The 15,714-nt window shown below is 34.3% G+C and overlaps 1 protein-coding gene across 1 annotated transcript in view; it reads right to left on the bottom strand.

Moving 5' to 3' along the window:
* Positions 1-15,714, bottom strand: part of DPY19L2 (dpy-19 like 2) — a 99,409-nt gene that overhangs the window by 75,036 nt on the left and 8,659 nt on the right. Inside the window, exons 4-7 of the mRNA XM_032304163.1 lie at positions 15,554-15,691; positions 8,078-8,198; positions 5,289-5,382; positions 913-970 (exon numbers count right to left, since the gene is read on the bottom strand). Coding sequence (XP_032160054.1) covers positions 913-970; positions 5,289-5,382; positions 8,078-8,198; positions 15,554-15,691 — 411 coding nt within the window. The remainder of the gene's footprint in view (positions 1-912; positions 971-5,288; positions 5,383-8,077; positions 8,199-15,553; positions 15,692-15,714) is intronic.

Below are 15,714 nucleotides of genomic sequence, written 5' to 3'. Positions count from 1 at the left end.
TCCAAGAAACCAAAACTAAATTTTAAAAGATGAATTATGGTATGTATAAGAAAGTTAATTCATCTGGCATACTCAAAGAAAAGATTTTGTCTTTATATGAACATATTGGTAAATGACAATGCATTTGCTTAAGTTTATATATTTATGTATGTATAATTTCTTTGATTCCTTTGCCTGATTTTCTAAAATTCATCAATTATTTACCTTTCCTAGAAGTAATGGATAAAAACTTCAATCCTATGTAACCCGTGTCACAATATATTACATATTTTGTTTTCAAAAGCTAGTAGTCATACTCTCACTTTTCACTGCCACATCTCATCCCCAAACAGGATCTGGCACAGGTTACATATTCTGTATATTGCTGAATGAATCTAACATATTCTAGATAGGTTTCTATGAGTTATTTGCAGGTGAACTATATCCCATGTGACTGGGATAGTAGTAGGAAGCAAGGTTTTAGAGCCAGACAGATGGAGAACTGAAACTCAGTTTCACTAGATTTTGAATTTGGAATCTTGTATGAGTAACATAACAACTATAAATTCAATTTCATATCTTCTACTCATAAGGATAATAACCACCTTCCATAAAAGTGTGGTAGGAGTAAATGAGATAATGTTTTATATAAAGTCCCTGAACTCAACAGGTAGGTGCAGTATTTCCTTTTTCAACAAAATACAGTATTTGATTTTTCTACAAAATATAGGTACACTAAAAATCAGGCAAGATATTTCACATCATAAATTCTAATTATGTAAAGATGTGGACAAACATGATTAAAATATGACTATTAACATAAAATATTGCTAAGTCCTAAATAACATTCAATTATATATTGTATTGATGAATATATTTCCTTGTTCCTATACAGCCCCTTCTATCTTAAAAATTATTTTCTAGAAAACACACCTCTCCATGGTTGAAAAAGTAGCACAATACTGTAATTAGACCTCCAAGTTGAGTCCCACTGTTAAAAAAAGAGTATACATTAATAATTAATAAAATACAGTGCTTTACAAAATTACCTTAGAATTTAAAGTCATATTTAAATGCTATAGTACTAAACCATATAAAATAATGCCAAAATTTCAGAAATACGCATGTAAAGTTTTAATCTTGAATGTATAAGTATACAAAGTATACATATAAAGTAATCTGAATTTTATAATTTGTTGTATTTAAAAGGGGAACCCTCTTACACTGTTGGTGGGAATGCAAGTTGGTACAGTCACTTTGGAAAACAGCAAGGAGGTTCCTTAAGAAATTAAAATAGAGCTACCCTATGACACTCCAACTGCACTACTGGGTATTTACCCCAAAGATACAGATGTAGTGAAAAGAAGGGCCATCTGTACCCCAATGTTCATAGCAGCAATGGCCAAAGTCGCCAAATAGTGGAAAGAGCCAAGATGCCCTTCCATGGACAAATGGATAAAGAAGATATAGTCAGTATATACTATGGAGTATTATGCATCCATCAGAAAGGATTAATACCCAACTTTTGTATCAACGTGGATAGGACTGGAGAAGATTATGCAGAGTGAAATAAGTCAAGCAGAGAAAGTCAATTATCATATGGTTTCACTTACTTGTGGAGCATAAGGAATAACATGGAGGACATGAGGAGGAGAGGAGAAGTTTGGGGGGGGGGAGATGAACCATGAGAAACTGTGGACTCTGAGAAACAAACTGAGGGTTTTGGAAGGGAGGGGGTAGGGGGATGGGTGAGCCTGGTGGTGGGTATTATGGGGGGCACGTACTGCATGGAGCACTGAGTGTGGTGTATAAACAATGAATCTTGGAACACTGAAAAAAGAAAAGAAAAGGAAAGAAAAGAAAAGGAAAGAAAAGAAAAGAAAAGAAAAGAAAAGGAAAGGAAAGGAAAGGAAAGAAAAGAAAAGAAAAAAGGATTTCTTAAAGTTGCCTTTTCTTTTATGTTGTCATCACTGTATCCACAGCTTCACACTTGGAAGATAATAAATACCCCATGAATGATGGGCCCTTCAGAGAGCCACTATCCTGATTTTTGTGATTATTAACATAACCACATCTATACACATATAGATACTATGATTTAATCGTTCTTAAACTTTATACAAATGGAAGATGCATCTTTTAAGTCTGTGCTTACCTTCATCATTCAACACTATGTTGTTAAGATTTGTCCATGTTGATGTGTGTAGCTATAGCTCACTCATTCTCAATACTGTATAGTATTCCACTCTATTAACGAACTATAATGTGTACATTTCTTTGTTGTTAGACATTTGAGTTGTTTCCAGTTTGCAGCTGTTACAAACTATGCTGTTATATTCTTGTACATACTTCCTGGTGTATATGTACAAAGTTTCTTAGGCATATGTATACTTACATATCTATATGTATTAGTATAATTGATACACAACGTTACATTAGTTTCAGGTATGCAACATAACGACTCAACATCTCTATACTTATGCTATGTTCCCAAGTGTAGTTACCACCTGCCACCACATGATGCTATTACAATGCTATGGACTATATTCCCTATGCTGTACCATTCCTCCCTGTGACTTATTCATTCCATTACTGGACGCCTGTATCTCTCACTCCCCCTCCCCTATTTTGCTCATCCCCACTCCCTTTCCCAGTGGCAACCACCAAGTTTGTTTTCTTTATTTATAAATCTATAAACTTTAAATAGGAATTGTAGAGTTAGAAGATATCTACATCTTCAACTCTACTAAATTATGCACCGTTTTCCCAAAATAATTCTACTAATTTATATGTCCATCTGCCATGGATAAAGGTTCCTTTTGCCAATCTAGTACATATAAAATAGTATGTCATGGTTTAAATTTGTATTCTTCTGATAATTAGTGATGGTGGTCAACTTTACAAATGTTTATTGGCAATTTGGAATTCTTCTGGTATATGTCTGATCACAAATATTTTGTGTACTTTTCTATTGGGTTGTCTGTCTTCTTAGTCTTTGCCTACCCTCTAGAATATATATTCCATGAGGACAGAGATTGTTTGTATTCCTGGCACCTAGAGTAGTGATTCTGGTCACAGTAAGCATTAAATAAATTAATTAAGTCATTGAATTAATGACTGTAATGTCTGGATACCATGTTGGGTATATACTTTGCAATGTTTTCCCAGACTGTGGCGTATCTTTTCATTGTATAGTATCTTGAGGAGCTTAAATTCTTCCTACCAAATTTATTAGTATTTTTCTTCATGGCAAAACTTTTCTTAAGTTTTCTTAAGTTCAAAAGAATCTTTTCTTACCTCAAGTTGCTGGTATTCTTCCATATAACATTCTAAGCATTTTATAATTTTGTCTTTTGTATTTTTTAATCTAACTAGAATTTAATTTCCAGATAGTTCTAACTTCTCTTTGTTTCTTATGGTCTTCCAATTATTCCAGCAGCATTTATTGAGAAAATGGTCTTTACCTACTGATGTGCAATATCCAACCTATCATACACCAAGTGTTTTTAAATGGGACAAGTGTTTCTGAGATCTGCTTTATTCCACTGATCTACTTGTCTAATCCCTATGCCACAATCACATTGCCTTATTTACATCAGTTTTATAATACAGAAATGATTACTAAAGCTAGTCCTCCTATCTTGCTCAGAATGTCTCCATTATTTTAAGCCCTTTGCATTTCTGAACAATTTTTAAATTGGTATTTACCAAGGCAAACAAAATTGGCAATGTATTGAATCTACAAATCAATTCAAATAACTCTCAACTTTTAAATACTGTCTTCTAATCCATGAATTATTTATAGTTAGTTATATCTCCATTTATTTAGATCTTCCCAAAAGTCTCTCAATAAAGTTCTACAATTTTCCCAAAGAGGAAAAAGAGGTCATATATATTTCTTGTCAGATATTTATCAAAAACTTTATGCTTTCAATACTTTTCTAAATGACATCCTTTTAAATTTTCACTTAAAAACAAAGTACAGATTTATATTGTCTGTATACTAATTTTTGTATTCAGTAAAATTTTAAATTCTTATTATTTTAATACTTTATCCATAGTTTCTTTTGAATTTTCTACATAAAAGCATGCAATCTGCTTTTAAGGACAGACACTTGTTTCTTTTTTTCTAGCTTTCCAGTCTTTATACTTACTACTACTTTTTCTTGACTTACTGTGCTAGATAGGATACCTGGTACAATGTTGCAATGTCACAATTTTTTATTGGTACTATGCTAGTATTTTTATGCTGAAAACTTCCTAAAACGAGAAGTGTATATATACATTAATGTCTATATAGACATAAACCCTACAAAAACCCAATATGAAAACTCAATACTTACTGAAAGATTAGATCTAGATTTTTAACTTTAAATGTTGTGCAGTTCAAGAATAACATTATAAAGAAAGCTGATGATCAGTTAGGAATATATTCTGCTGCAAGAAACAAAACCTAACAAAAGTGGCTTAAATAACATGGATGTTTATTATATCATTCAACAAGAAAATGAAAGGTAAGTGTCTGTTGGCACTGGTTCAGCAGCACAAGGACATTAGGGCAGACTTATGTTATGTTTATGGCCTTTCCCTCATGGTCACAAGATGACTGCAGCAGCTCCAGGTATAATACACTTAAGTTCAAAAGCAGGAGACAGAGAAGGGGCAACGGAAATTTGTCCTTTTGTGAGACAGACAAATGCTTTCCTAGGTGTAAACATGACCGATTTCACCATATTTTTCACTGGAAAAACTAGCTCATATACCTATCTCAAGAAACAATGGAGAGTGGGAAGCAAAATATATGATTGTCATAATTAACTTTAGCCTATCATCCGAGACTGGACACATTGCTACCCCAAACCAAATTGTGGTACTATTAACAACAAAGATAGGCTATCAAATATAAGTGTCTGCTACAGTGATACACAAATTTTCCTTTACTGCTTTCTTAATTTCACGTGTACAGACATTAAAATTAGAAATAACCTGTCACTAATGCCAACCAAAGATTCCCCTAACATTATAATAATTTTACATATTGTCTAGAAGTATTCTCATTAAAAACTTTGTTAAGGAATCTTAATTAGTTTTAAAAAAAAATCCCCACAAGGGTAAGAGAGAGGCCTTTAAGATATTTTAGTGACAGCTCTAGTTTCTGATTGCATGACATTAGCTAAGTTTCTGAAAAAGTAAATTTATAAAATTTCCTATTAATCAATTAATCTCATAACTATCCTCATCATTTAATCAGAAAATGGCAACCAGTCCTTATAAGCCCACTGAAATATCTCTTAATACAGTAATCTTACCTCAGGTATGCACCATATAAGAAGAACAATCCCATCATTAGTCCATTTAAAATAAAAATCACAGCAACATAAAAGCAAGCAGGGTCTCCCAATCCTTTAAAAAGACACAGATTATTCAGTAATGAATAAAAGACTATAAAGCAATCGGGCATAATTATCTCAGTGCTTTGTAATCAAGGGTTCATGAACTTGCTGAAAATATTTGCTGTTCAGAGTGCTGAGCAGCACTCTATTTAATAGTTACATTAGTACTTTCCCCTCACCTAAGGTATTATTATACTGTAATGATTAGTTGGTGCTTCACTTTGTTTAGGTGATGCTATTGTTCAGTGTCTAGAACTCTCTGTGGAGTCACTGCATGCATTACAGGAGAAAACCTACTGCATTATTTTTATCCTTTGCTAGGTTTTAGGATGAATAAGATATGGCCCCTGACATCAAGGAGCACGTTTAGTCCACATGAGATGACCTAGTTATTTGATCCATTACTCTGTATGGACAAACCTTAATTCTTAATATATCCCATGTATAAACCTGTGTGTGTGTGTGTGTGTAAGAAAATACTTTTATTACTGACTGAGATAACAGAACACAGAAAATTTAAATAGCTTGCTAAAAATTATTCAGGTATAACTGATAGAGCCAAGATCTGAAGGCTGGCTTTTGTGTTTCCTTCTATTTCTCTGACCATTCCTTTTCAATCTGTTGTAATAACTTCATGACACACCACCCCTCTTCCCTGTTGGATCACCTTAAGTTCTGTCATAGGCCTCTTTTTTTCTTGGTCTGCATATTCTCCTTAAAAAATTCTTTAAAAATATTTTTACTTATTTTATTTAAATTCAATCAGTTAACACATAGTATATCATTATTTCAATTGTAGAGTTCAGTAATTTATCAGTTGCATATTAACACCCAATGCTTATTACATCACGTGCCCTCATTAATGTCCATTATCCAGGTAACCCATCTCTTCCACCTCCCCTCCAGCAACCCTCAGTTAGTTTCCTATAGTCAAGAGTCTCTTAAGAGGGTTTGTCTCCCTCTCTGATTTTGTCTTGTTTTATTTTTCTCTCTCTTCCCCTTCTGATACTGTTTTGTTTCTAAAATTCTACACATGAATGAAACCATTTAATAGTCTTTCTCTGATTGACTTATTTTGTTCAGCGTAATACCCTCCAGTTCCATTCATGTTGATGGAAATGGTAAGATGTCATCCTTTTTGATAGCTGAGTAATATTTCATTGTGTATATATATACTATATCTTCTTTATCCATTCATCTGTCAGTGGACATCTGGGCTCTTTCCATAGTTTGGCTATTGTGGACATTGCTACTATAAACATTGGGGTGCAGGTGCCCCTTTGGATCACAACATTTGTGGTTTTGGGGTAAATACCTAGTAGTGCAATTGCTGGGTCATAGGGTAGCTCTATTTTCAACTTCTTGAGGAACACCCATACTGTCTTTCAGAGTGGCTGCACCAGCTTTCATTCTTACTAGCAGGGTAACAAGGTTCTCCTTTCTCCACATCCCTGCCAACATTTGTTTCCTGACTTGTTAGTTTTAGCCACTCTCCACAATGTAGGAATAGAGGAAACATACCTCAATATCATAAAAGCCATATATGAAATGCTTTCCACAGAAGATATCATTCTCAATGAAGAAAAACTAAGAGCTTTTCCCCTAAGGTCAGGAACACGATAGGGATGTCTACTCTCACCACTGCTGTTCAATATAGTACTAGAAGCCCTAGCCTCAGCAATCAGACAACAGAAGAAATAAAGGGCATCCAAATTGGAAAAGAAGAAGTAAAACTCTCTCTCTTCACAGATAATGTGCTTTACGTAGAAAACCCTAAAGACTCCATCCAAAAATTGCCAGGTCTCATACGAGAAACCTTAAGGAAGTTCTTATACTTCCAAGGCTCCAATGATCATCTGTACACAGATGACTCCAGGTTTGGAGTCAGACCAGAACTTTCTACTTTCTATATGTGTCCAGGCAGGTGGTCTCTTGACATTTCCACTTTGAGGTCTCCCAGGTACTTCAAACTACTGTAGCAATTCAAACCTGCTACTTTTAAAATGCCTTTACCATTTGAAGAAACTCAATTACTTAAGCCAGAAACCAGTGTTACATGACTTCACCCTCCTTCCCCTCTCTCAACAATCGATTACCAAATCCTATCAATTCTGCTTCTAAAATCTCCCAAATATCTGCATTTCCCAGTTATTTATCCTGCAGTCAGCTGCTGAGAGCATACCAGTCTCCCCTCTGTTATCAATGAACCCACTTTTGTCTTTTACTAATATCTTTTCCATATATCTGGCAAAATAATGTTTTTAAAATACTAACTTGTGAAAATTCCTCAATGAATGAGAAAACCCTTAGCCTGCAAGTGGCCTTCCCTTTTCTGACCCTCGCTTACATGCCCAGTATCGTTTCACAACATTTTTCCCTCTTTCTCTACACCCAGAAGTCTAGCCTTTTTTCAGTTTTCTCTCATCTTGGGACTTCTGAATATTCTTGTTCCCATTCTTTAGATACTTCTCCCTTACTGCTAACCTTAACAACCTCATTTTCTTAGTTGTAATATCCATCACAAGTATAACTACCAATCCTCTTCCTATGTGTAAACTCTATGAGGGTGAGGTGCCTGTCTACCTGGGTCAACCTGATCCCAAGAGCAAATACTAACCTATCACTTTGTAACAACTTAATAAATATCATATATGTACATATATACAATTAATGACCAAAAAGCAACATTTTAGAAAGAAACATGCCTTCACAGCTTTGAACTTCATTTAAAGGTTCTACTCTGGTGACATTCCAGCAGGTCTTAGCCTCTAGCCCAAATAAATTCATTATTCCCACAAATATGCGATACCAGAAGGCTATAATCACCTACAAAGACAAAAACAAAAAAAGGTGATAGAAGAAAAGATCCTATCTTCATAATAATTTTTCCAAAATACTATTTTATAATGGTTTCCTTTGACATTATAAATTTTGACAAGATTATTTAAATCATTTCACTTGGAAAACCATCATTTAAAAATTATATATATATATATATATATATACACACACACACACACACACAATAAACTAAAGTTGTATATTACTAATTAGTGAATTAGTGAACATCTACAAAAATTTGTTATGATCACCATCTCTGCAATATATTCTTGTCATCAATTCTGTAACATAAATAACAGTAGCTATAAAATAGGTAAATAGCATATAATTAAAACATGATGGTGATTAACAGAAAAATACAATGATTTACAGGAATATTTCATAACATTTCATTTATTGAATTTATTTGCTACACAGACTAAAAAATATAAAACCAACTGCATATGGAATAATAGCTCCTGTGCCCATTAAAACTTTGACCAAACAGGTTTAATTAACCAATTCTTCCCATTCTGCAAACCATTTTGTGAAGTTTAAAGAAAAGGGAAAAGAACAACAATAGAAAACAACAAAAAATTGGGAAAATTTATAGATTTGGGAAAAATAATGCAAGATCATTGGGAAAAGAATAAAAAATAAAATAAAAATAAAGTTCAAAGTGAAAGCAAAAACCACCCAGCACTATTTTTAATATGTTGGTCATCACCCCTCCATTCTTCCCCTTGGTATGTAAAAAACACATAGCTAGATCTAGTTTTCAATAATATTACATAAGATGTTAATGTAATACACAACACCAAACATCATAAACATCTATCCATGAACAAAAAGTATAAATTTATTATTTTATCACTTTCACAAACTTGACCTTATTTAAAAAATTGTAATATATATTCTTACGTATTTATCATCCATGTATAAAAACTTACCATATTAAATGTATGTTCTAAATCTAGAATTATATTCCTTTCTGGAAATTAGCATGATATAATAAGAAAGCACTGCTTTAAAGTCAGAAATGAACTCAAATTCTGACTCTGTTATCCTCTGACTCTTTGGATATCCTCAGAGAAATCCTTCAACCTTTGAAACTTGGCCACCTCATTTCTAAAATGATGTTAACAATAACCATCTTGCAGGAGTGCTGGGGGATTAGAGCTTACATGCCGGCATGCAGTTAAGCCTTAAATGCTTTGCCTTTTCAAAATATATTATTCCAAATTTAACTCTTTTGTTTTTTTTTTAAAGGTTTTATTTATTTATTTGACAGAGAGGAATCACAAGTAGATGGAGAGGCAGGCAGAGAGAGAGAGAGAGAGAAGCAGGCTCCCCGCTGAGCAGAGAGCCTGACGCGGGACTCGATCCCAGGACCCTGAGATCATGACCTGAGCCGAAGGCAGCGGCTTAACCCACTGAGCCACCCAGGTGCCCCAAATTTAACTCTTTATCTTTGGGAAAAATTAATCTCCTTATGAACACAAAAAGTATGGACATTCATTTCAACATTGAAGTACCATATCAGGTTGCAAGCATAACTAGATTTTCTCCATACTGTATCTATGCAATGTGAAATAAGACTGAATGATTCTTTCTTGCTTCATCCTTTATGATACTATCTATTTATGTTATCATGATTACTCTTCCATAACATTAAGGAGATTGAAAACTGCTAATTATTCAGTATCTTTGAATAAGTAAAAAGAAAAAAAATTAGCTCATGTCCTGGAGAACATACTGTTAGAAAATAATGGGACAAGAAACAAGTGTTTTACTAAAGTTCTAAAAATAGCCCTAAACTAGTGCAATAAATCCTCATCTTACATACACAGAATAAGTCAACATTAACTAAAATTGAAGATTCAAGAAATCAGTTGTCTTTTAACTTTTGTACTTACACCAGGGTGCTACAGATAGTCATCACAGGAAACAAGAACAGAAGAGTGTCTCTGAAGTGTAGCTGGGATACAAAGAAAGCTGGTGCAGAAAACAGCTTCCTTCATCTTAGATCTTAGGTGTATACTACACAGTCATTACTACTGAAAATTACCTTGAAAAATACTTACAGAATAAAAAAAGGGAACAACACCTGGGTGGCTCAGTCCTTTAAGCATCTGACTCTTGATTTCAGCTCAGGTCAGGATCTCAGGGTCATGAGATCGAGTCCCATGTCATGTTCCACACTGGGCACGGAGCCTGCTTAAGATTGTCTCTCTCCCTCTCCCTCTACCCCTCCCCTGTCTTTTTTCCCTTTCTAAAAAACAGAAATAAAAGAAATTTAAATAAAGAAATCTGGGAAACACCCAACTACTTGGAAATTAAGCAACATAATACCAAATATCCAATAGATCAAAGAGAAAAATCACATGGGAAATTAGAAAATAACTTGAACAGAACAAAAATGAAAAGCAATATATAAATAGTTAAATAATATGAATTTCTGCTTTGGGGGAGATGGAGTAGATATACTTTTTGTTGTTTCTCCTGGAAATTATATAAATCAAACATAAGAAGACCCTGAAATGTAGAGAGAAGGCAAACCACCTAGGGATCTTAGGACCCAAAGAACAACATGGTGATGTGTTTTATGGACTTTATTTTTACTTCATTTTCTGAGATTTGGAGTTAAAGAGCCTGACAACCAGAAATACCAAACAAACCAGACACAAAAAAAGACTGACAAAAGCCTGTTCTCTCTACCTAAAGTTCCAGGAAATTAGCAGCCTGGGAATACATAAAAATGTTATAAACAATATTCTCTCTTCACCCAAATACCACAGAAGACAACAAAAACCTATAAGGTCTCACCCCCACTAAAAAGTTTAAATTGGGAACCTGGACTTCAACCTTCTCTAAGCTTTTAACAAGTCATCTTAATTCACCCACTAAGATGTTGCAACAGAAAGCCAAGAAGGAAGCTCTCTATCTCCATGGTGTCAGTATAGACTATGTGAGGAGCTTGGACTTCTACCCCAACCAGCAATAAGCCATTCTTTCCCCTTCCCAGTGTGTTAATGTCAGAGGAGACCTAGTGAGGAGTCAGGGCTTTCATTACCACTCTGGGGTAACCAGGCTATCCATACAGTGGTATCTGTAGAGATCAGAGTTGGTCAGAACTCTGATCTCACTCAAAGGTAATGAGGAATAAATACCTCTACCTTGAGATCAGCAGAGGCTGGGAGAGAAACCAGGACTTCGATACCCATCTGGCAATAACTAGATGGCAGACATCCTCATTTCTTTGCTGGAGTGATGCCAAAGAAAGCCACTTAAAACTAAGGTTTAAAAAAAACCAGTTTCATAAAATAATGTTCAAATATCCATCAGCTGATGGACATTGATGTCCAATATGATGAAACTCACTCATCATATCAAGAACTATAAAGATTTCAAACTGAATGGAAAAAAAAAGAGATTCCAACAATGAGATGACAAAAAATTAGAATAATTGCTCCAATTAGAAATTATTAATGTGCTAGAAACAAAAACTCAAAGAGTCTCAGGAAAGAAATGTAAGAAAGAAACAACCAAATATTTCAGAACTGAAAAATACAATAACCAAAACTAAAACTCAATGGATGGGCTTAACTGATGATTGAAGAGATAGAGGAAAATAATCCATGAACTCGCAGACAAAGCAATAGAATTTGCCAAATCTGGGAAACAGAAAAAACAGATTTGATAAATAAATAAATAAGGTTCCCTAGGAACCTCTGGGACTATAAGAAAAGATCTAATATTTGTTCTCACTAAAGTCTTGGAAAGAGAAAAGAAGAAACCAAAGCTGAGCAAAACAAAAATAGAATAAAAACAAAGAAATCCACACCAAGACAAATCACATTTTTTAAAATGTTTAAACATCACATTCGTGAACACTTGTGAAAACTAAAATATATAAATAAATAAGTAGGTAGATATATAAAATAGCAACAAGGAAGAAAAAAAATCTTACCTAAAGGAGGAAAACAATTCAACTGGCAATAGATTTCACATCAGAAGCTGTGAAAGACCAGAGTGAAGTAGCATATTTAACAAATGCTGAAAGAAAAAAACTGTCAACCTAGAAGCCTATATTTGGCAAATAAATAAATAAATAAATAACCTTCAAGAGTTAAAGGGAGTTTGACAAGTTTGACATAAAAGATGAAACAAAACTAGTAAAGTATGTTTCCAGCAGACTTAGCCTAAAAGAATGGCTAAAGAAAATTCTCTAAACAGAAATGAAATGATAAAAGATGGCATCTTAGAACATAAGGAAGAAATTTTAAAAATGGATAAGATAAACTTCTTCAGTTTTTTTTCCCAAAGATTTTATTTATTTATTTGACAGAGAGATCACAAGTAAACATAGAAGCAGGCAGAGAGAGAGGGGAAAGCAGGCTCCCCATTGAGCAGAGAGCCCAATGTGGGGCTTGATCCCAGGACCCTGAGATCATGACCTGAGCCGAAGGCAGAGTCTTAACCCACTGAGCCACGCAGGCGTCCCAAGTTCTTGAGTAAAAATAAGTTTGAAGACTAAAAGAAATATCATAGTACTGTCTGATGTGGTATTAAATGGATGTACAGGAAATATTTAAGATGATTATATTATAAAAGGAGAAGGGTACAGAGAGGTACACTTGATATTAGCGAAAAGGCCAAGAAGCAATGAGGGTAAAGAGATGTAAAAGACAGATAAGGTTTCTGTACTTATTTGAACTAGTAAAATGATAACAGCAATAGATTGTAGAAGTTATGTATAGGTAATATATCTAATACATAGCTACAACTACCACTAAAAACGCTACATAAAGAGATACATTCAAAAAGGATAGATAAAATATGATAGTTGTCTTTCTCTGCTTGACTTATTTCGCTAAGCATGATACGCTCTAGTTCCATCCATGTTGTCGCAAATGGCAAGATTTCATTTCTTTTGATGGCTGCGTAGTATTCCATTGTGTATATATACCACATCTTCTTGATCCATTCATCTGTTGATGGACATCTAGGTTCTTTCCATAGTTTGGCTATTGTGGATATTGCTGCTATAAACATTCGGGTGCATGTGCCCCTTTGGATCACTACGTTTGTATCCTTAGGGTAAATACCCAATAGTGCAATTGCTGGGTCATAGGGCAGTTCTATTTTCAACATTTTGAGGAACCTCCATGCTGTTTTCCAGAGTGGCTGCACCAGCTTGCATTCCCACCAACAGTGTAGGAGGGTTCCCCTTTCTCCGCATCCTCGCCAGCATCTGTCATTTCCTGACTTGTTTATTTTAGCCATTCTGACTGGTGTGAGGTGATATCTCATTGTGGTTTTGATTTGTATTTCCCTGATGCCGAGTGATATGGAGCACTTTTTCATGTGGGGATAGAGTATTATGCCTCCATCAGAAAGGATGAATACCCAACTTTTGTAGCAACATGGACGGGACTGGAAGAGATTATGCTGAGTGAAATAAGTCAAGCAGAGAGAGTCAATTATCATATGGTTTCACTTATTTGTGGAGCATAACAAATAGTATGGAGGACATGGGGACTTAGAGTGGAGAAGGGAGTTGGGGGAAATTGGAAGGGGAGGTGAACCATGAGAGACTATGGACTCTGAAAAACAATCTGAGGGTTTTGAAGGGATGGGGGGGTGGGAGGTTGGGGTACCAGGTGGTGGGTATTATAGAGGGCACGGATTGCATGGAGCACAGGGTGTGGTGCAAAAATAATGAATACTGTTATGCTGGAAATAAAAAAAAAAAAAAATCAGCAATTTAAAATCTCCCAATAAACAAATGCCCAGGACCAGACAAAAAAAAAAAAAAAAAGGATAGATAAAATAGAATTTAAAAATCTTCAAATAACCCACAGGAAGGCAGAGAAAAGAAGAGAAATGAAAAATTAAAGATAAACAGAAAAAATAAAAGACTGAAGCTGAAACAGATTAATAATTACATATGTATAAGTCATAAAATATAACAAATAAAAATATAATATAGACAGATTAAAAAACATGACTCAAATATAAGAAACAGACTTCAAATATAATGATAAAGCCAGGTTGAAAATAGAAGGATGAAAAAACATATCATGTACATATTAATCAAATGAAAAAAGTTTGTTACTATCAAAAAATTAGACTTCAAGGCAAACCAAATTATAATCAAAGTGGGTAGGGTTATTATACATTGATAAAAATCTAACAAGAGGATGTAGCAATACTAAATGCACGTGTACTGAACACACTGTTATAAAATATATGAAGAATAACTGACAGACCTAAAAGGAGAAATAGATGAATCCAGAACTATAGTTGGAGACTTTAGTATCCCTCTCCCAACAACGGATGGATTATCTAGACAGAAAATCAAAAAGATTCCGAAAATATCACCACCACTATCATTGCACAGGATTGAGTCAACATTTATAAAATACTTTACTCAATAACAACATGAAATGAGCTTTTTCAAGTGCTCACAGAATATGTCAAGATGAACCATATTCTGGGCCATAAAACAAACCTCAATAAATTTAAAAGAGTCAAAATGATACAAAGTATATTTTCTAAACACAATGAATTTTTTTTAAAGATTTTATTTATTTATTTGAGAGAGAGACAGTGAGAGAGAGCATGAGAGGGGAGGATGTCAGAGGGAGAAGCAGACTCCTTGCTGAGCAGGGAGCCCAAAGAGGGACTCGATCCCAGGACTCCAGGATTATGACCTGAGTAGAAGGCAGTCGCTTAACCAACTGAGCCACCCAGGCACCCTAAACACAATGTATTTAAGCCAAAAACTAGTAACACAAAAATAAACAGGATATCTCCCAACACTTGTGAACTTAAAAAAAACCACTTTTAAAAATCCATGATGCAAGGGGCCCCCTAGCTGGTTCAGTTGATAGAGCATGGGACTCTTGATCTTGGGGTTGTGAGTTCAAGCCCTGCACTGAGTGTAGAGATTACTTAAAATTTAAAAAAAAAAAAAAAGTTTAAAAAAAAAATCCATGAATCAAATAGAAAATCTCAAGGGAAATAAAAATATACACTAAGTTGATTATGAATGTAATACAAAGTTTTCAAGTTCAGCATCTAAGAAGCTTATTAGTTGCAACTCCATCCTAACAAGTTAAAAGCTGAACAAACTGAAAAATGAGCAACTCTTCTTAGATTCCTTCCTTTGACTTTATGTAAGCAGTTTCTGGCATCTTTAAAATTTAAGAGGAATTTTTGATACTCTGCCCAACTATAAGGACACATACAATCAATAAGCCTTAAAGGTTCCCTCCTTTTTATAACATCACTGTATTTACTATTTTTATGATAAAAAAGGATCATTCCACAAATATTTTTCCCCAAATAGTACTCACCTCTGGATAAAGATGGAAGCGTTTCACTGTATTAATTACAAGGGGATATTCAGTAAGCCTGTCATTCATTATCATCCACAGTCCTTCCAAAAATGAAGGTGCTTCAATAATGGTCTTGAAGTAGGAATAATAAAGTCCCTTAAAATGCACAAATTGTTGAT

Source organism: Mustela erminea, chromosome 11 (assembly GCF_009829155.1).
Source record: "Mustela erminea isolate mMusErm1 chromosome 11, mMusErm1.Pri, whole genome shotgun sequence".
Classification (NCBI taxonomy): Eukaryota; Metazoa; Chordata; class Mammalia; order Carnivora; family Mustelidae; genus Mustela; species Mustela erminea.
This window is presented reverse-complemented; position numbering and strand designations above follow the sequence as displayed.